General features: G+C 40.6%; 1 protein-coding gene across 1 annotated transcript in view; it reads right to left on the bottom strand.

The window, feature by feature from the left end:
- brd7 (bromodomain containing 7) overlaps positions 1-19,007 on the bottom strand; it is a 38,407-nt gene extending 19,400 nt beyond the window's left edge. The window contains exons 1-6 of the mRNA XM_063066893.1: positions 18,888-19,007; positions 7,481-7,683; positions 6,487-6,607; positions 3,880-3,934; positions 3,145-3,289; positions 260-370 (exon numbers count right to left, since the gene is read on the bottom strand). Of these exons, the coding sequence (XP_062922963.1) occupies positions 260-370; positions 3,145-3,289; positions 3,880-3,934; positions 6,487-6,607; positions 7,481-7,683; positions 18,888-18,936 (684 nt within the window). The 5' untranslated portion in view covers positions 18,937-19,007. The remainder of the gene's footprint in view (positions 1-259; positions 371-3,144; positions 3,290-3,879; positions 3,935-6,486; positions 6,608-7,480; positions 7,684-18,887) is intronic.
- Positions 19,008-22,109: the final 3,102 nt, after the last annotated feature.

Raw genomic sequence — 22,109 nt, 5'->3', positions numbered from 1 at the left:
GATCCTTCTGATATTGGCTCAATGACTTGTCCTCCAGCTCTATGCTTCATAATTTTTATGTTCTCTTGTTTGTGTTCTCACTCTCTAATCGCGTTCACGAACTTCTAAGTGCCTTGTTTCAGCGGGTAGTTTGGAGGCAATGATATTGGTGTGTGTCTGGAGTCACATGCTATCCACCACAAAGATAGTAGTGTTTTCCCTTGGGCACTAGTAAAATGATAGCACTAGTTTGTTTTGACATATATTTCAATGTTTTTACCTGGCTGAGAATTTTCATTCCAGAGTGCAATAGCTTCCTTGCAGCTTTGTAGTAAATGGTATCCGGCCTGTTATAGGTCATGGCATTTTCACACATCATTTTAAAATCTCCCTGTAAAATAAAGGTTTATTACAGATTCTTGAATCTAATACTATTATAATAATGACTATTAACAACAGGAATTCTGCAGATGCTGGAAATTCAAGCAACACACATCAAAGTTGCTGGTGAACGCAGCAGGCCAAGCAGCATCTATAGGAAGAGGCGCAGTCGACGTTTCAGGCCGAGACCCTTCGTCAGGACTAACTGAAGGAAGAGTGAGTAAGGGATTTGAAAGCTGGAGGGGGAGGGGGAGATGCAAAATGATAGGAGAAGACAGGAGGGGGAGGGATAGAGCCGAGAGCTGGTCAGGTGATAGGCAAAAGGGGACACGAGAGGATCATGGGACAGGAGGTCTGGGAAGAAAGACGGGGGGGGGGGTTGACCCAGAGGATGGGCACGAGGTATATTCAGAGGGACAGAGGGAGAAAAAGGAGAGTGAGAGAAAGAATGTGTGCATAAAAATGAGTAACAGATGGGGTACGAGGGGGAGGTGGGGCCTAGCGGAAGTTAGAGAAGTCAATGTTCATGCCATCAGGTTGGAGGCTACCCAGACGGAATATAAGGTGTTGTTCCTCCAACCTGATGGCATGAACATTGACTTCTCTAACTTCCGCTAGGCCCCACCTCCCCCTCGTACCCCATCTGTTACTCATTTTTATGCACACATTCTTTCTCTCACTCTCCTTTTTCTCCCTCTGTCCCTCTGAATATACCTCGTGCCCATCCTCTGGGTCAACCCCCCCCCCCGTCTTTCTTCCCAGACCTCCTGTCCCATGATCCTCTCGTGTCCCCTTTTGCCTATCACCTGACCAGCTCTCGGCTCTATCCCTCCCCCTCCTGTCTTCTCCTATCATTTTGCATCTCCCCCTCCCCCTCCAGCTTTCAAATCCCTTACTCACTCTTCCTTCAGTTAGTCCTGACGAAGGGTCTCGGCCTGAAACGTCGACTGCGCCTCTTCCTATAGATGCTGCTTGGCCTGCTGCGTTCACCAGCAACTTTGATGTGTGTTGCTATAATAATGACTACTTTATTTTAATACCAGTACTGATCCAAAATATACTTCATACATTCTATGACATTACACAAAGCACTGTAGAAGAAAATACCATTTCATGAGGACACAACACAATCACAAACAGCTTACATGATCATATGATGCAGACTGCTTTTCAAAATTTAATAATTATCAAGTAAATGCCCGCTCCACCAAATGGAGATTTGCAGTATTTGTACCAATTACAGTAACGTGCAAAAGTCTTTGAGATATGTATAGAGCTAGGGTGCCCAGTACTGTATTTGTTAATGTGAAATGGAGAACGAATTTGTAAATCTGGGAGCAAAGCATCTCAGGAATGGTGAGGGTGGAGTGCCACAGGAGTGGTGTGAGACAGGTGGCAGAGGAGTGCCAGGAGCAGGAAGTGGTGTGGATGCTAGGAAAGGTCACTTGATTCCAAACAATCAGTTTACTGATCATTACAGAATGTCTCTCTGGTGCTTCTCGCCCCCACCCCTTTTCCCAACCACGATTTCCCTCTCCCTGGTGGTGGTGGTGGCATCCATTAGTCTCGCGAGACCATGGATTTGCGCCTCTCTCCCTGCCTCCTTCCAATTATCAGTGCACTATAGGAACCCATATCAGAATCAGGTTTATTGTCACTCATATATGTCATGAAATTTGTTTTTTTTTGTGGCAGCAGTACAGTGCAATACATAAAATTAATAGAGTACTGTGCAAAAGTATTAGGTATCTAGCTATATACATGTGCCTAAGACTTTTATACAGTACTGCATATTATACACATTTGTAATGAAGAGGGTTTGACCATCATCAATAGAAATAGTAAATAAATTTTCAATTCCTGCCATCCATTGACATAACTTCAGAACCAGCAGCCATATGAATGAATAACTCTGAAGTAAAACTTGCATTTAAGGTGACCAGATTATGTCAATTTTTAAATAATCACCAAGGACATTTAAAAATAATTATTAAAATTATTCAACACCAACTACACCATCCCATTTCTAATCCACATAAAAAATACTTAAAAATAATTATAATGGATTATAATGGATCAGAAATATGACATATGACTCAAATTAAGTGATGAAATAACAATTCCTGTCTCCGACCTCTAAGAGAATTGCCTACACAGATCTAGCCCTGTTGTGGTATATAACTGGTCTTTCCTAACACTGACTGCTGTCATATGCAGGCTACAGTGTGCCTATTAAGTCAGGTTAACAAAACAATTAAATTAAGAATCCTGAGAAAATTAGCAATAACTACACATTTTGATTATATTTTGAATATGCCACACAAAATAAAAAATGGAACAACATTAATTATTGAAACAACATTTTAAATCTTTTATATCTTAGTTATAGAATCATACAGCATGGAAACAGCTTTTTAGGAGCGATAAAATCATGCTGATCTTTTTGCCCACATACACTAATTTGTCTGCATAACAACCATATCCTTCTGTCTTGTCTATTCAAATGCTGTCTAAATGCCTCTTAAATGAAGTTATTGTATCTGATTCCACTCTACTATGTCACCTGACAGTGCATATCAATTACGCTCAATGAAAAAAATCACCCTCAAACCACCTTTGAAATTTGTTCCTCTCATCGATGCTCTTTTGATGGCTCAAATGGTTAGATATAGGATGATGTAGTTGATGTTGAATGAAATTATGTATCTTGATGTTCTAAAATCATGAGATTTTTTCTCAATATTTAATGTTAATCATATTGAACCAATAGTTTGATGAGTATACCTTTAATTCCTCAAGGTTCTGATACTCATTTTTCTTCACCTTCTCCTTCATCGAACTGAAGTCCATTGGTTGCTTAATGATCAGAGAATATCCAGGAGCGATAAAATCAGTAACTGGGAATGAAAAAAATGCATTGGGGTCTTTCCTGTAAGAAAGCAAAATGAAAATCTAAGAAGATCTTTTACGAAAAAAATACCACTGGCCGATGTACATGAACTTTACAAAGATCTCAAAACTTAATTTTATCTTGGCAATTTATTTTCATTTCTTGGAGATCCCAAACTGGGATCTCAGTCTAACGAAATGTGATGACAAAATGAAGTTCATTATTTCCAAGTTCTCAAATTGTTTTGAAAAACAGCATGTTCAAAATTAATATACTTATTGCAAAACACCAAGAAAATGGTTTGCATGTTAAGACCTGTTTTCATCATTTGAAACTATTATGAAAAAATAACTGGCCAAATTAGGACACAGAATCGATAAATCAATATCTAAATTTAACCACAAGCCCCGCATTAACTGAAGTGCCTTCTGAAAACATGCTCTCAAATTTCCAGATATCTATTATACTATCCAAAAACATTTGTGATAACTTTACAATTGTTTTTAAAAATGAAGAGAGTTTCTGCTTCTCGAAGTCTCCAACTATACTCGTAAATGACCTCTAAGTTATTTTCCCCCTAAGTTATCCTCCCCTTAGCCAAACAATATTTTTAAGTAGTTACTACTTGCCTCTGAAGTTGTCTTAAAAGCTGATAGAGCAACTCTTGGAAAGGTGTTTGATGTTCTTTAACAAAAACAAAGGAAAACATGTTAGCTAGAAATGTATATGGTTAAAAGGCAATGCAAAAACTTGCAAACTTCTGATCATAAAGCACGTTCCTTCTAGCCTTGATTTATGAAATCTTGGATTTACAGTCACTGCCAAATTAAGAGAAAAGTTTGGGGAGATACATTTTTATTTGAAAAGACAGTGAAAGCCAACTTCATAACTAAGTGTAAAGAGAGTTGGAGAGATATTCAAAATGATACACAATGATATGAACACTGTTCCCTTTAAGCTGTGCAGTAACTGAAATGCTCCCATACACAAAGCTTTTGTTGCCACGCAGCTGGAATTGGATGCAATTCGAAAAAGTTTACGAAATGTGAAATATTTTCTTTGTTGTACTGTATTATATTATACTCTTCAATTAATAAATAAACTCAAAATTACGTGACTTTTCAACTTTCATTCCAAATATTCACAGTATGCATACTATATAAAAAAAACGTTTAAAGTGCCATGTGGTTTTCAGGCCGTATAAAAAATTCCTCCTCAGAGCAATGATTGGTCCTTGCAACTGTAAAAAATAATTACAGGGAACATTCCTATGGAACGAAGTTAAATGACTTTCCTAATAAACAGAACATGTAACATTAGCTGAATATCCCTCATCCACGAAGAAATTTCAATGACCGATAAATGAACAGGAATAAGTGCATGGGGAATAATAAGAAATGGTTTGATGGAGACAATGTCCCGCTCATCTTAAATACATGCCCTTAAGTATTAAACATTTAACCAGGGAAAAAAGATACCGGCTTTCTATTCTATTGATGCCTCTCATAATCTGATAAACCTTTATCAGATCTCTGCTCAGCTTCCGCCACTCCAGAGAAAGCAACCCAACACTCTCCAACCTCTCCTTATAGGACATGCCCTCCAATCCAGGCAGCATCCTGGCAATATAACTTCTGACTCTTGAACTTGATTCCTTGGCAGATAAAATGCAAGAATGGCCAAATGTCTTCTTTATAACCTTATCAATCTGTGTAGCCACTCTCACGGAGTGGCCACATTCTGGTAAACCTCTTCTGCACCTCTCTAAAACCTCGACATCCTTCTTATAACTGCATGTCAAGAACTGAATGCAATGTTCTAGATGTGGCATAACTAGACTTATGAAGCTGCAATACAACTCCTAACTCTTGAACTTGATTCATTGACAAATAAAATACAAGCATGGCCATATGCCTTCTTTACAACCATATCAATCTGTGTAGCTGGTCTCGGTATAGATCTCTGTGGATCACCACTTGTCACAGACCTCCAGCCAGAGTAGGTCCCATCAAGCACTATTTCTGCTTTCTATGGGTAAGTCAACTCTGAATCCAAAACACATCCTAACCTTCTGGATGAGCCTTCCATGAGGTACCTTATCAAATGCCTTCCTAAAATCCATGTAGACGTCATCCGCAGCTCTACCTTTATCAATCACCTTTGTCACCTCCTTAAAAACCTAATCAAGTTAGTAAGGCATAACTTGCCCTGCAGAAAGCCAAGCTGACTCTCCCTAATTAGGTCATAGTTTTTTAATCCTTGAGAATCCTCTCCAGTAATTTCCCTACTAGTGAGGTGAGACTCATTGGTCTATAGTTTCCAGGATTATCCCTTCCTGAGTAATGGAACTACTTTAGCTACTCAACAGTCCTCTGGGACCTTGTGTGTGGCTAGAGAGGGCAGGAAGATATTCACAAAGGCCCAGCAATCTCATCTCTTGCCTCATTCAGTAACTTGATATATATCCCATCAGGCCCTGGGGCCTTACCCATCTGAATGTGTTTTTTTTTGAGACATAACAGTATCTCCCTCTTTATTTCAAAGTGCCCTAGCAAACTAGCCTGCATCACAATAATTTCCCCATTCTCCATGTCCTCCTTTGTAAATACTGATAGAAAGTTGAAGGGAATGCGTGAACCAGGGACCAAGTAAGCTGAAAGGGAGTGCAGGAAAAGGCTTCCTGGTGTTTTAAGGAGTGTTAAGAGAGCACAGGAACCAAGACCAGGGTGAATGGAAAGGAAGCCTGAGTAAATCCTGGAGAGTGCAGGAAACCTAGCCCCTTTGCTTTAAGATTGGCACAGAAAAATCAGCTCCAGTGAATGAAAAGATCAGCACTGGAAGAGCCTTCGTAGTGTATTAAAAAGTGAATAACAGAGGACCTGAATGAAGGGATGGGAACGTGAGAATGGTAACTGGGATGCTGCTGAATGGAAAGGGAGTGTAAGAACTATGTCTCGGGTTAGTGGAAAGGGAGCTTGACAAACATTACTCAGTAAGCCAGATGCTAAACCACTGGAATTTCCAAATAGCAAGGTATTAGCTATCAGAATTTAACTGTACTGACATCCTCCATCAATATCATCAACAAATATATGAAATTATGTGGACAACTGATCAAAATTAACCATGCATTTTCTTAAAATACCTTACATTTATGGATACAATATATACTATTGAAAAAATATCAGTACAGAAATTAGAATTATTAAGGAGGCTGCTAAACATCAAAAACTCACCTTCCACTTTTATTAAAGGAGAAGCCATGTGTCTTTCTGGTGGCATTTCAAACCTTGCAGGAGATCGACTTCTTTCTTCCTCTTCCCGTTCACTTGCAGAAGGCTCTTTCTCCCGCCTTTTCTTTTCATCCTCGCAGGGGGGAAGAAAATTGGATAACATACCAAGTTATTTTATCTTCATCCCTATTTGCCAAAAGTAAGTTATAATCTATCAAATGTAAAAAAGACAATGTCCCTTTTGCAGTAGGAAAACTATGAGAGGTGATTAATAATGGGCAAATCTGGACACCAATTTCACACACGTTCTCGGACAAGCTTTCAATGAAATATCAGGCTGCCTGAAATGTCTTGATTCTCTAAAGACTTGACTGTAAGGTACTTGGCGTTCCTATCTATGATGTGTGTGATGATACAATTCCCACTAAATATGAAGGAAAACGAGGTCTTATCCAATTGTGTGCAAGACAACTTTTCATTGTATTTTATTTAACTATTCTCAAATCTTCTTGCTGGCACAGAAATTTTACTTTTAAAAGCATGGAGTATTATTTCTTGAGAATTAATTATTACTGAAGATTAAAAAAATATATATTTCATTTTTTCCATAAGCCTTGTTTTCTTGCCTTAGATTTTGCTTCTTGCATGTAACTTGACATTAGATACTCCAACGGAAAATTTGAATTTTAATTTCATGGCTGATATCCTTTGTATCTCAGTAATGAATTTTCATTCTGATTGGTTAAAGAGCTACATAGTTTATCCTGTTTATATGTTCTCAGAATCCCCTAGTGTCTGAGCTACAATGCTAGTATTTGTGCCATTTATAAAATCTAAGCCAAACTACACTTCTTTTCGATGCACTAACTCTTCAGAATTTGACTGCTTAGCTGGTCACAATGATGGGACATTTTAAGATGTGAAACATATATTCATCTTGTAATTATGCTTATATAAATAGAGCTCTGTATCTGAAAATATCTTTGTATATCCATACCTTTCTCCTTTTTCGTTCATCTGGAGTTACTCGTTTCTCCTTTTCAGTTTTCTTTTTCTTTTTTTTCTTTTTCTCTTTGTGTTTATCATGATCAGATTTGTCTTCATTTATACTAGATTCATGAGTTAAACTTGCTGTTGACAATTCTGTTATTTCACTTCCACCCACTTTAAGTACCAGCTTTAATGGCTTATCTGTATATTCTGAAAAACAGAAGAACAGGGTTTTGGATTTTGAGAACATGTTTGACGGTTTTAAATTCAAAGCATAGGGGAAACTTAAAGCAATGCAGTCTAGTAAGGCTAGGAACAATGGGTCTGTTTAACAAACTTTAGACAAGAGACAAGTTTTGCACCTTGACAGCATTAAGATAAAAAAGTTTTGCAACACTACAATTCAACTAAAATTGATGCCATTTTGTTAATCTGTTGAGCTTCAAGGAAAAGGCGATGGAAGGGTTTAGAAAGGAAATGGCAGAACATGGGCCAAGCTGGTTAAAGAAATGGGCGCTGATGATAGGACATAAGGGAACGAATGCAAAAGAGGCTAGAAGAGGCAAAAGCGGAAGAAAGAGATGAATGACATACTCATTTAGGTTGTGAAGTGGTCAGAATTACAAAACAGTAGAAGCCAGAATTAGCATTTTGTAATTTAGAACTGAATGATGAAAAATAAAAGTAGTAGAATTTTGAGTTGACTTTGAGAAGAATGGAAGTTGAAGTCTGGACAGAAGAGAGTTGAAATATCTAAAAATAACATTTGTAGTATCTATAGGAAGTGTTACCTCAAGAAAGCAACATCTATCATCAAAGATCTCCACCATCTGGGCCATGCCATCTTTTTGCAGCTACCATTAGGTAGGATGTACCAAAACCTCAAGTACTCCACCAACAGAACAGCTACTCTCCTTCAACCATTTAGCTCTTGAACCAATCAGCAAAACCTTAATCACTACAATTTAGCAACACTATGACCCATTTGATTACTTTGCCGTAAAAAGGATTTTTGTTTTGTTCAGTGTGCTTTGTTGTAAAAATTGGGTCCAATGTATGTTCAATTTACATTTTTCTTATGAATGCTGCTTATCGTGAATGGCACTATGTACCTGTGATGCTGCTGCAAATAAGTTTATCATTGTACCTGTGCATACATGCACTTGTGCATATGACAATAAACTCAACTTCAATAATGAAGAAGCTCTGTTTTGGGTAAACTACTAAACCACCATGGCAAACTGTTTGGATAAATAACGGATAATATTTTGTAAAGAGATAGGGTCAGGATGACTTTAATATTTCCATTTTCATTTCAAATGTTTTTATTGTGGAGCAACATCAACTTAACCACAACAGACAAAGTCCTAAAGTACAAAGCTTCTTTTTCCTTATAACAACATAATGAAAATCAAATGAATGTATGTAAACAAGCAAAAAGCAAAGGAAACCCTACCACCCCGTCTCCTTTCCCCTTCCCAGCTTTACCCTCCCCTCACCCCTCCCATATGTGCTGTTTAGGTCCTACCGCCCCCCACACTTAATTCAGCTGTTGGTCTCTTCTAAATACAACAGTAACGGTTGCCAGATTTTTTACTTTAATATTTCCATTTTCAAAGAAAGGACATTTCAACTGAACCAAAAGTTAGAGAAACATTCTAGCAACAAAGAGGATGTACAGATTGAAATAAGTAGACAATTTGGTGTTATTAACTAAAACTTGGTAAATTTGACCCTATGCCTGTGGTTAAAAGGTTGGCAAGTAGGACAAGCTTGCAAGGAAACTGACAACCGGAGAACTTGTCTTGGAGGACAGCTATAAGTTTCACATAGTGCAGATGCTTTGCATGAATTGTGTTAGTTTGAACTGGTGGTCCGCAACAATGTGTATTTTCTGCGTGAAGACTGAAAACAAAAGCATCTATAATACTGCTGTTCAATTGGGAAGGCCAACTGGAAATTAAACAGCACAGAAGTAGCCATTAATTTAAAAGGACTGCTGGAGAAATTGAATTGAATCTCAACAGTACATATTTGGAATTTGATTCTATGCCTATAATTATGCATTGATAAGGAAGATTAATGATATTCAGGAATTCTAGATGTGATGATGGCAGGATTTAAAGCAGCTGCTGCTGGAACTGCACTGACTGCATCTGGCGAGATTAATAGGACAACATGGGCTCACCCATTGTGATTGTGGCCATAAAGTTATTTTGGTGCCAAAGACAGGGCAAAAACCAGACTATTTTAGATAAGGATAACTAAGGAGAATAGGTCCACTCAAGGATAAAGGAGGGAATTTTGAACTTGGAGTCCGAGCAAGTGACCGAAGTACTAAATGAGTGTCTTTGCATTTACTGAGAAGAAAGATTTGGAGGATAGTGAAAGCAGAGTGGGGCATGCTAGTGTGCAGGGGCAGGGCATTCAGTTTGAGGAGGAGGTAGTGCTGGGTCTTCTGAAAGTCATTACGGTGGGCAAGTCCACAGGGCCTGATGGTATATGTCCCAGAATATTAAAAGTGAGGAGATTGCTGGGGCTTTGATAAAGTTCAAGTTTATTGTCATCTGACTGTATAGTTGCAAGAAAAAATTTGTGAACCCTTTGCAATTACTGGGTTTTCTGCCTTAATTACGCATATAATGTGGTCTGATCTTCATTTAAGTCACAATAATAGACAAACACAATCTGCCTCAACTAATAACACAAACATTTGTACTTTTCATGTCTTTATTGAACGTATTGTTTAATCATTCATAGTCCAGCCTGGAAAAAGTATGTGAACCCTTGTATTTAATAACTGGTAGAACTTCCTTTAGCAGCAATAACCTCCACCAAATATTTCCTGTAGCTGCTGATCAGACTTGCACAATGGCGACAAGGAACTTTAGACCATTACTCCAATCCGAACTGTTTCAGTTCATCAATATTTCTGGGATACCTTGCATGAACAGCCCTCTTCAGGTCATGAGACAGCATCTCAATTGGGTTAAGATCTGGACTCTGACTTGGTCATTCCAAAAAAATGGATTTTCTTCTTTTTAAACCACTCTATTGTTGATTTACTCTTGTCTTGCAAATCATTGTCTTGTTGCATCATTCAACTTCTATTAAGCTTCAGGTGATGGGCCACTACCCTGACATTCTCCTGTAAAATACCTTGATACAATTCTGAATTCATTGCTCCTTCGAGAATTACAAGCTGTCCAGACCCTAAGGCCACAAAGCAGCCCCAAATCTTGATGCTTCTTCCACCTTGCTTCACAGTTGGGATGAGGTTTTGGTGTTGGTGTACAGTGCCCTTATTCCTCCAAATATAGTAATGTGCACTTCTGTTGAAAAGTTCAACGTTTGTCTCATTTGTCCACAGAACATTGTCTCAAAAGTGTTGCGAAACATCCAAGTAGTCCTTTGCAAACTTGAGATGTGCAGCAATGTTTTATTTGGAGAGCAGTGGTTTCCTCTGTGGTATCCTTCCGTGAACACCATTCTTATTCCATGTTTTTTTTATATAGTGGACACGTGAATGGGACTTTAGCAAGTTCTAAAGATTTCTGCAGGTCTTTTCCTGTTTGCCTGTTGTGCTCTTGGTGTGTTCTTTGCAGGACATCCACTCCTAGGGAGGGTAGCAACAGTACTGAATTTCCTCCATTTGTAGACAATTTTTCTTATTGTGGACTGATGAACACTCAGGTCTTTAGAAATGGTTTTGTAGCATTTTCCAGCTTTATGCATCTCTACAATTCTTCTTCCAAGGCCCTCAGAAAGTTGTTTTGATTAATGCTGCACATAAACAGATCTTTCTTCAGAGTAACAGACTCTGTCAGTAACCTGACTTTGTGTGTCTTTTTTATTGGGCAGTGTACCCCTACAATGCCGGCTGGTGGTGTAGTGGCATCAGCGCTGGACTTCGGGGTGAGAGGTCCCGAGTTCGAATCCAGCCGGCTCCCTTGCACGCGCTCCATCTGTGCTGGGTTAAGAGCTGGTGATCTCTTAAAAAAAAACTCACTCGGCAGAAGGCAATGCTGTAACTTGCCACGTACACGATTTCCCAATACGTCAGAGCGGCGTGGAAGGAAACGACGACGTACCTCTACAACCCAATCTCATCTCATTGATTGGAACGCCTGATTCCAAATAGCTTACACAGAGATTCACATACTTTTGAACCTAGACTGTGATTGTTCAAATGGTGTACTCAGTACTGATCAGAAGTACAATTGTTTGTGTGCTACTCACTCAGGCAGATTGTGTTTGTCTATTATTGTGACTTAGGTGAGTAATTAATGTAGAAAGCTGGGTAATTGCAAAGGGTTCACAAACTATTTCTCGTAATAGTACATATATAATAAACCAAACACAGACCATGGTGCACCCACACAACATACATCACACATAAACCAAAATATTATATTAGAGGTAAAAAAAAATTCAACATGCATATAGTAAAGCACAGCACAGGGAATCAGTAAACGAGTCACTGTCCTGTGACAAGACTTCAGTGGTGGCAGGGTATTCATTTGTCTCACAGCCTGAGAGAAGCAGCTGTAAGCCAGTATGGCTGTCCTAGACTTGAGCTTTTGTACCTCTCCTTCCTGATGTTAGTGGCTCAAAGCGATTGTGGGATGGGTGGTAGGGATCCTCAACAAATCATTGGGCCCTCCATCTGCAATGCTCCTGGTAAATGTCACAAATGGGGGGGCGGAGATCCCAATGATCCTCAGTGGTTTTTACTCTCCTCCATAGGGTCTAGCAGTCCAATACCTTGCAGCTTCCATACCACACAATGATGCAGCCAGACAGGCCACTCTCGATGGTGCTCCTGTAGACACTTGTTAGAATGGGGGCATGGAGCCTTACATGCCTCAATCCCTTCACGCTGCTGTGCTATCTTGACTAGTGAGGTGTTGTGGGTCCAAGTTAGATCACCGTTATGTGCACACCAAGGAATTCTGTGCTCTTCACTCTCTCCATGATGTCGCCACTGATGTGCAATGGAGAGTGGCTGACCTGCGCCTTCCTGAAGTCCATAATCATCTCCTATGTCTTGTCCACGTTGAGACTCAAGTTGTTCTCGCACCACTTTTCAAGTCTATCTCCTCTCTGTATGCCAACTCATCATTGTTGCCGATGAGGTCAACCACTGTAATATCATCAGTGAACTTGATAATGTCGTTTGAGCTGAATCGGGCAGTGCAGTTGTGAGTCAGCAGTGTGAACAGCAGCAGAATGAGCACTGCTGAGTCCCAAAGAGGATAGTTTACCCACCAGTCTTTTGCTGTCCGTAGGTGAGGTCCCAGAGGATTAGAGGGTAGCAGTCTTCTGGGACCTAGCCTTTGTTCAAGAAGGGAAATGGGGATATTCCAGATAACTATAAGCCAGTGAGCCTCATGCCAGTGGTAGGAAAACTGTTGGAGAGTATACTGATGGACAAGTTTTACGCACATTTGGAAAGGCATAGCTTGCTTAGGGACAGTCAGTATGACTTTGTACAGCATAGATTATGCCTTACAAAACTGACTGAATTTTTGATAAGGTGATAAAAGAGTTTGATGACAGTAAAGCAGCGAAAATTATCCATAAAGACTTCAGTAGGGCATTAGATAAGGTCCCTAATAGTTGGTTGATTGAGAAGGTAAAGGTGCGTGGGATCCAGGATGAATTATTAAGTTTGAATTCAGACACAGAATGCAGACAGAAGGCCTGGACTAGTGATGTTCCACAAGGATCAGCGCTGGGATCTCTGATGTTCTTGATATATATATAAAATACAGAAAGATTGGTAGGTGGAGTAGCAAGTTTGTGGATGAATCCAAGAATGGACATTGTAAAGGAATAATAAAGAATACGGGGGGGAGGGGAATATAGATCAGTTACAGATATGTAAAGAGAAGAGGCAGATGGAGTTTAATCTGCCCAAGTGTGAAGCATTACCCTTTTGGGAAATCAAATGAAAAGAGAAAGTATACCATTAATGGTAGATTCCTTTAATAGCAAAGTTCACTGAAGTAGTTACACAAGTGGATAAGGTGGTAAAGAAGGTGTATGGCATGGTTCCCTTCATTGGTAGGGGCATTGAGCATAACAGTAAGGAAGTTGTGCTGTAGCTATATAAAACTGCAGTCAGACTACATTTGAGAGTATTGCATGCAGTTTTGATCACCCCATTACATAACGGATGTGGTGAACTATGGAGAGAGGGCAGAAGAGGCTTACCAAGATGCTTGCTGCTTGGATTAGAGATAATGAGCTACAATGAAAGATTGGACAAATTGGGTTGTTCTCCCTAGAGTGTCGGAAGCTAAGCAATGAGGTTTTTATGAGATGCATGGTTATAGGGTAGGTTCAGAATCTTTTCCCCAAGGTAGATATGGCAAACACCACATGATTTTAAGGTTGGATGGCAGAATGTTAAGACTGATGTGATTTGTTTTTCAAGCAGAGGTTATGTAGGTGCCTGAAAGAGCGTATCAGGGTTAATCGTGGAAGCAGGAGGTTTGGTTGAGTTTAAGAGGCTGACAGACAGAGGAATATGAAGGGAATGGAGGGATATGGTTGATAAATAGGAGGACATTTAGTATTAGTTGGCATCATCCTGGGCTGAATGGCTTGTCCAGTCCAGTACTGTGTTCTAACGTTAACTCACAGCTGGCAATGTTAAAATAATGAGTTAAGTGAGGAAAGATAGAGTTGGGGTATTATAGAGTAGTTACTTAGGGATCCAAAAAAGAAAATGAAACTGCAGTAAATTTTATGCTCAATAAAAGCAATTAACCTCTACAAAGGATGATCGATAAAATGTGCCAGATGATGAAATATGGGGACTTGACAGATGAGCAAGAAACAGAATTAAGAGAAATGGAAATTGTTGGAGGTAACAGAAAAGATAAATAGAACATTGTGTTGTAATTCTTAAAAATATTGTCAGACTCAGGCTCCCTGTCAACAACAGAGGGACGAAAAGGACTTGACACAAGTTAATATATGACAAAAAATTAAGTTTTCTTTAATCATGAGGTGTCTTAGTTTTGAAGTCACTGAACTTGCTATTTAAGAGATGTGAGCAGTTTGGTGTATCTGTCAACTCATTTTTTTCATTGAGACTATGTTTCTGTTGCAATGTAAAAATAATGAGGTAATACACATTTCTGGTCAGTCATTTAAACTACTGATGCAACAAATATAACACAGTGCTTTCAATACCTCTTACAAAGTTCAGTATGGAATGGCTTAAAGTATTAATTAAATTTACAAATAAATAACCACGTTCTTTTATTGGTGGCAGGAGAGAGATTTCACAAGGCTCTGGAAACAATATCCTTTTTCATAAATCACAATTCTGGTCTGCAAGCAATCCTTATTACTAGACAGCTGTCTAACCATCATCTACACACAAATAAGTGACTTTGAAATTCATGTATGATTTAAGATAAAACTTGTGTTTATATTAACAGTTACTGTAAAAAACATACCAAACCACTTCAGAAGTAATGATGGCCAGTGAGCTATAATAAATTTGGGGTAGGTATGAAGTATTCATAGAGAAGTACCACAAAGAAACAGGTCCTTTGGCTCAACTAGTCCATGTCGACAAAGATGCTCATGCAAGTTAGTTTTGTGTGTTTGCATTTGGCCTGCCTCCACTTTCCCAGTCCATAGACCTGTCCAACTTTAAATATATTTATTTTTATTTAGAGACACAGCACAATAACCAGCTCTTCCAGCCCAATGTGCCCATGTCATCCAATTACACCCATGTGACCATTTAATCTACTAAACCATACGTCCTTGAAATGTGTGAGGAAACTGGAGCACCTGGTAGAACTCCCGACAGACAGAATTGAACACCAGTGCTGAAACAGCATTATGTTAACCACTACTTAAAGCATACCTTCATTGTTACTGGGTCAAAATCATGGAATTCCCTCCCTAACTGCACTGTGGGTGTACCTACACCTCAGGGACTGCAGCAGGTCAAGAAGGCAGCTCATCACCACCCTCTCAAAGACTACTAGGGATGGGTAATAAATGCTGGCTTAGCTGGCAATGCCCACATCCTGTAAATGAATGAATTCAAAAAAACTACACTATCATGCTACCCAAATATTATACATGCTTCAATCACTTTTTCTGACAGCTCGTTCCATATATGCACCCTCTTCTGCGTGAAGTTGCCCTCAGATTTATTTAAAATCTCTCCCCTCTCATCTATGCCCTTTTGATCCCCTTTCATGGGAATAAGGCTGCATGCGCTCGACCTATCTATCTATGCCTCTTGTGATTTTATACACCTCTACAAGGTTCACCCCTCAATCTCCAAAGCTATAAGGAAAGAAGTCCGAACCTGCCCAACCCCTCAAGTCCCGGCAACATTTTTGAAAATCTTCTTTGCACTCTTTTAAGACTATAAGACATAGGAGCAGAATTAGGCCACTCAACCCTTTAATTCTACTCTGCCATTCGATCACGATTGATCATTCCCTCGCAACTGCATTCTCCTGTCTTCTCCTCATAACCCCTGACATCCTTACTAACCAAGAACTTGTCAACCTCTGCTTTAAGTATATCCAACGTCTTGACGTTCATAGCCATATGTGGCAAAGAATTCCACAGATTTGCCACTTCCTGGTTAAAAAAAATTCTCATCTCTCTTCTAAATGGACATCTTTATTCTGAGGCTGTGCCCTCTGGTCCTAGACTCTTCCACTACTGGAATATATTTGTCCACTCTACCAGTAACATCTTCCCTGTAATGAAAGAAACAAAATATTCACAATACACCAACACCTTGTATAACTGCAATATAACTTCCTGACTATTAAGCTAAGTGCCCTTACTGATGAAGCCAGCATGCCAAATACTTTCTTCACTGTGCTGACCACATGTGAAGCCAGTTTCAGGCAACTATATACTTGTACTCCAAGATCCCTCTGTTCTACAACATTTCCTAAGGTTATACCATTCACTGTGAAAGTCCTACCCAGATTTGACTTTCAAAATACACCTTTCTCTTATATAGATTAAATTCCATTTACCGCTCCTCAGCCCACTTACCTAGCTGATCAAGATCCTCCTGTAATTTTTGATAACCATCTTCACTGCCTTCAATACCACCCACTTTAGTGTCGTATACAAACTCATGAACCATACTTGTACAAAGCATTTATATAAATGACAAACACAAAACATCCTATACTGACCCATGGCACACCATCAGTAACTGGCTTCTAATCCAAAAAAATACCTTCTACCACCACTCTCTGTTTCCTACCATCAAGCTAACTTTATCCATTTGTAGCTAGCTCCCGCTGGATCCCATGCAATCTAACCTTCCAGATTAAATTTCCATGTTGTACCTTGCTGTAGATAACATCCACTGCCAAGCACTCAGCAATATTCTTGGTTGCCCCTTCAAAAAATTCTAATAGACTTGTGATACATGATTTCCCAATGATTATGGGTCATCGTGCTGACTGGTATATTGGAACTTTTTGGAGATCAGAGAAAGCCATGCAAATGGATTTGGGCATTATGTTTGATGCTGTTGAGCCAAAGAAATTAAATGCTTTAATACGGAAGAAACAAAGAGGAATGGAGATGTAGAGCGTGAAATTCTGTAGAGTTGCAAAAGCAAATTGCCTCTTAAGAGGTTAAAAAGTTGGGGTGAGGCCAAGGATTTTAAAAGCACAGGGGAGCAGAGAGATTTTCAACGATTGCAAAGTTTTTACATAGGGCAAGCTTGCGAGAAACAAGATTATTAAATCCTGAACCCCAAAAGACATAAGGTTGATCATCTAACAAGCCTACTGGTGTGCCGTGAAAACCTGTCAGTGGGGCATAGGATTTTTCACAAATGGGTCTAGATAAATTGACATTCTAATGACTAGTGTAGACTATCATCTAAAAGATTTCCCCTTCCTCACGTTGATATGTGGCATAGCCAGCCATTAACTGCTAAATTCATTCTTTTCTAAATTCAGTATGCTCCTATGAAATAGGTGTTCTGCAGTTCAAATTACTGTAAATTACCAATACTACTACTACTTCCATGTTGACTTAGGTCTAGGGGCCGGCGTCGGGCACGATGACGGACTCTCCACTTCTCCCTCTCCCTCATCAGTGTGTTCAGTTCATCTATATTAGCTGCGCCGCTGTCTTCTAGGAGTGTGTTGACCATAGTCTTGGGAGGGTGCCCAGGGTTCATCCTCCCATGCTTGGGCTCCCATACGATGACTAGGCTAGCAGGTAGCACAGGGTGGCGTAGACAGTGCCCCGCGTTGCAGTCTTCTCGCCTCGATTTTAGGGGTGAGCATCGGTAGGTCGTTATAGAGCTCGACGTTCATCATATGCTGTTGCCAACTCACGTCAAGAGCCATCTGGAGCATACCTGTATAGCAAACATTTAGAGACTTCCATAGTCTTTGTGAGTGTCCACGTCTCGCATCTGTACGGGAGAATGGACTCTATGACGGCTATGAAAATCCTCTTTTTAAGCCCTATGGTCAGGTTCGACTTCCAGATTTCCTTCATGTCGTTCATAGCCCTCCACGCCAGTGCTTTCCGTATCTTTATGTCCTCCTCCGAACTCATCATTCTTGACCCGAGGTACCGAAGTCTTAATGATATCAAATTACCAACGAGAATGTCATAAATGTCATAAATATTTGCCATCAATCAAACTCTTCAGTAGGTGCTTAAAAGCTCCCAAAATGCTTCAGAGAGGTTCATTTCGTGTTTTTATAGTTTAAAACAAAGCAAATTGTTAAGCTGTACAGCTGACTTTCTTCCAGTATCTCTCTGGCTCTGCAACGTCACAGTACATAAGTAAACGCTGAAAACTATGGAAGCTTCAGGCGTAGAGAACGCTGCGTGTTCTTTCACAATGTTGTAAAATTCGGCCCCAAAATATTCAAATTTCCCGCTACGCGAGTTTACAACCGGGGCAAAAAGATTGGGGTGGGGAAAGAAAGAAGCCGATTAATGGCGCCTTTGACGTCAAAAAGTCACTGTACATGTTGTGAAATCAGAATTAAATCAGATTCTCTCTGCTACCCTCCCCAGCTGCTACACTCTTGGGAGTTGGGAAGGGTCCCCTCAATTAATATGAATGGGGCTGTTACCCACCAGCTTCCCCTTTCCCCCTCCCGAGTTCCGCAGGACAAATGCGACAGGGAGAGTCAATGAAAACAGGCCAGACCGCAGCCAACCTTCTCCGTTAAGAGACAATGGGGTGAGGAGGGTGGTCAGACAAGGGTAGAAGTACCAGGCCTGCACCCACCCGAGGGGAGGCAGAGTAGCTGCTGCCCGGCGGTGCTGCGCTAGGGAAATGGCAGCGTTCATCCCGCTGGCAGGCCGGGTGCCCGTGGGGCAGCTCCTGGGGAGGGTGGCCGCGGCCCCTTCCCTCGCCCCCTTACCTTCGGCGGCGTGCTTCTCCGACTTGTGCTTCTTGTGCTTTCTGCCCATCGTGAGCGCGGTGGACCGGGACAATAGAGGCGATGCGCGGCCCAGCCACAGCCGCCAGGGCGAGCAGAGGAGCGCAGACACCTCGATCGATCGATCGATCAATCAATCGAGCGAGCGGGCAGGCGCAGTCGGCGATGGACGGCAGCGCCCACACACGTTCGACAGGAGAGGACAGGACCGGACCGGACTATCGCCAGGCGACCGGGCGGCCGGCGCAAGGAGAGGCCAATGGCAGCAGATAGCTTTCTCCCCACTTTCCCCTTTATTTTTGGATTTCTCTTTCCCCTCACAGCTCAACAAGGTTTGTTTGTCGACTTTGTCAATATTGTCAATGTTTTGGGTTTCATTGATGCCGCTGGTACTCAGAATAGAAACGAGTTAACAGCAGAACATCAATTTATTTTGAAGGCAGATCGATCAGGGCCGTCGGGTTAAAAGAAACGCTTAAGATATTCCTCATAATTCGTACGAGAATGAGGCGTGGACTTCCTGCGAATAATACGAAGAACTGTGGTTATCACCGAGGCTGCTGGATTCGATCACTTCTATGTAGAAAATTTTAGTTTGAGAAAACAACCTGAACCATTAGCATCCTGGATCCCGATCCCAGCCCACGCCCACATTGAACCTGGGGCCTGACCCATACTTCAGACCGATTCCACGAGTGTAATTGTAGCTTCCTACATTTTCCACGAAAACAATTAAGTGACTCCTGGCTTTGATTTACCAAGTAGTCACCGGATAACGAGGGCATAGACATATCAAATAATACTGAAGAGAAACGCGCTCTTCGCCCCTGTGTATCCGTAAAGACCATCAGTACTTATCTATACGGATGTCATTTTTCCGGTGCATGGCCTTCTATGCCTTGTCATTTAAAGCTCTCATCTAAGTACTTAAATGCTGTGAAAGTACTGCCTCCGTCACCCTGTTAGGATGCCTTAAGACAAAAACATTCCGTGAGCTTGTACAATGATAGACTGGAAGTTCTTGCCGTTTCTAACTACTACTGAGATCCGTATTTCAATCTTCCTGGTGGTGAAAATTCTTTCTCAATTTCTCTCTAAATTTCCTACCCCTTACAAGAGTCTATGTATGTGTAACAAGAGTCTATGCCCTCTTGTTATACATACCTTTGCAAGGGAGAGAAAAGGTATACCTTTGCAAAGGAGGGAAAAGGTATCACACACTCTACTAGCCTGTAGTGTTTTGTAACTTAATGAACTAGTTGAAAGAAAAACACAGGAGCCTGGGATACTTGTTTACTTAGTTTGTTTTCTTTAGTGTGGTGGTCGCATATGTGGCATGATGCTGCAAGGCATTCACATTCTTCTTGCATGTAACTCAAAATGAATTATGTAAGCAAATAATGCTTAAACAATATATTTACAATACTACTCAAATATTACTGAAATATTGAGAACGCTACACTCCTCCCTGCTTAGCCAAAAACTTCAACTCAATATAGAATGCATCTCAACTCAAATATGTAATGTATTACATTACATATAATACCTTGGGCAGACCTATCCACCAAGCTATTTGTAGCTGAATGGTATGGTCTAAATGTCATACATGTTATTCCATTCATTTTCAGGAATTACTGAAATTGTTCCTCAACAAACTGTGGTCCGGTGTATCTGATTAAGTGTTCTGGAACACCAGTCCTTGAGGTGAGGCTTCTCAACACATCAACAGTGTGCAAGGTTGTAGTGGAGGCTATTGGGAACAGTTCTGGCCACTTTGTAGCTGCATCCACCACTACCAAGAAATTTGTGCCCATGAATGGTCTGGCAAAATCCACATGAATCCTCTGCCAGGGCAATGCGGGCCATTCCCAGGGATGGAGAGGCACTGCTCTTGGCATCTTCTGGATGTGATGGCATCCTGAACAGTGCATGTCCAAGCTGCTCAATCTTCTGATCTATCCCAGGCCATCAGACAATGCTTTGAGCCAACACTTTGATTTTGACAATGCCTAGATTACTGACATGTAAGGGAATGTGATTTAAAGGCTATGAGGCATTCACTTCAGTCACTCATAACATGTGACATGACTGCACCGACACCATAAGGTGAGGCATCACAGGCAGGCATTACTGGACAATTTGGATTATAATGTCTGACGACACCATTTCCTTTGTCTTTTGGAAAGCCACCTCACATTGCTTTGTCTGTTGCCATTTCTTCCCGATGAGTTGAAGGAGCTGGGTTTGACAGGAACCTGTTATAATAATTGAAAAGTCCTAAAAAGGACTGCAACTGTGACACATCCTTTGCCCTTGGGGCATCCATCCACTACTGCTTCAATTTTGTCAGCTGCTTGTGTAATGTTTGTGCAACAATGGTGTGACCACAGTAAGTGATGCTTGTTTGAAGAATTCACACTTGTTGTGTTGTGCTCTGAGCCCATATGCTTCTAATCTTTTTAACACTGTTTTCAGATATTGGAGATGTCCCTTGGCATCCTTACCAGTAACACTAATACCACACAGGTAACAGAGTGCCTGGGCAGTACCTGGTCTATAACTTTCTGCTAGAATGCCAGTGCAGGTGCTTCTCCAAAAATAAGTCTATTATAGCGATAAAACCCTTTGTGAGTGTTGATGTTGAGAAGCACTTGGGACTCTTCTATCTCCATCTAAACGTAGTCCACTCTATCTCCATCTGAACGTAGTCCACTTTGCTGAAGCGTTTCCTGCCAGAAAGGGTTGCAAAGACAACCTCTATCCTGGGTTGATGGTAACCTTAAAATCACCACAGATCACCACACATCCTTCTTGGCTACTGCGACGTCTAACGTTGCCCATGGGTCCCACTCCAACCTTGGAATGAATTCCTTCAGTTTCCATGTGATCCAGCACACTGGCTACTTTATCATGGATGGTATAAGAAACAGGACGAGCTTTGTAAAACTTGGGTGTAGCATTTTCATTTAACACTATTTTGTCCTTGATATGTTTGAGTTTTCCAATGCCATCCTTGAACACTGCTATGGCATTATTCAGTACCTTTCTTAATTTGCTTTCAGTTAACTATTGCAGGAGATGTGGCATGCAAACTGTGGATGGATTTCCAATCAAGCTGCTGTTTCAGGCAATCATGGGCCTACAATGCTGGTCCTTCTGTTTTTATCACGTACAAGCTCAATGAGGCTTGTGGGTTGTTGCATT

Source organism: Mobula hypostoma, chromosome 14 (assembly GCF_963921235.1).
Source record: "Mobula hypostoma chromosome 14, sMobHyp1.1, whole genome shotgun sequence".
In the NCBI taxonomy this organism is placed as follows: Eukaryota; Metazoa; Chordata; class Chondrichthyes; order Myliobatiformes; family Myliobatidae; genus Mobula; species Mobula hypostoma.
This window is presented reverse-complemented; position numbering and strand designations above follow the sequence as displayed.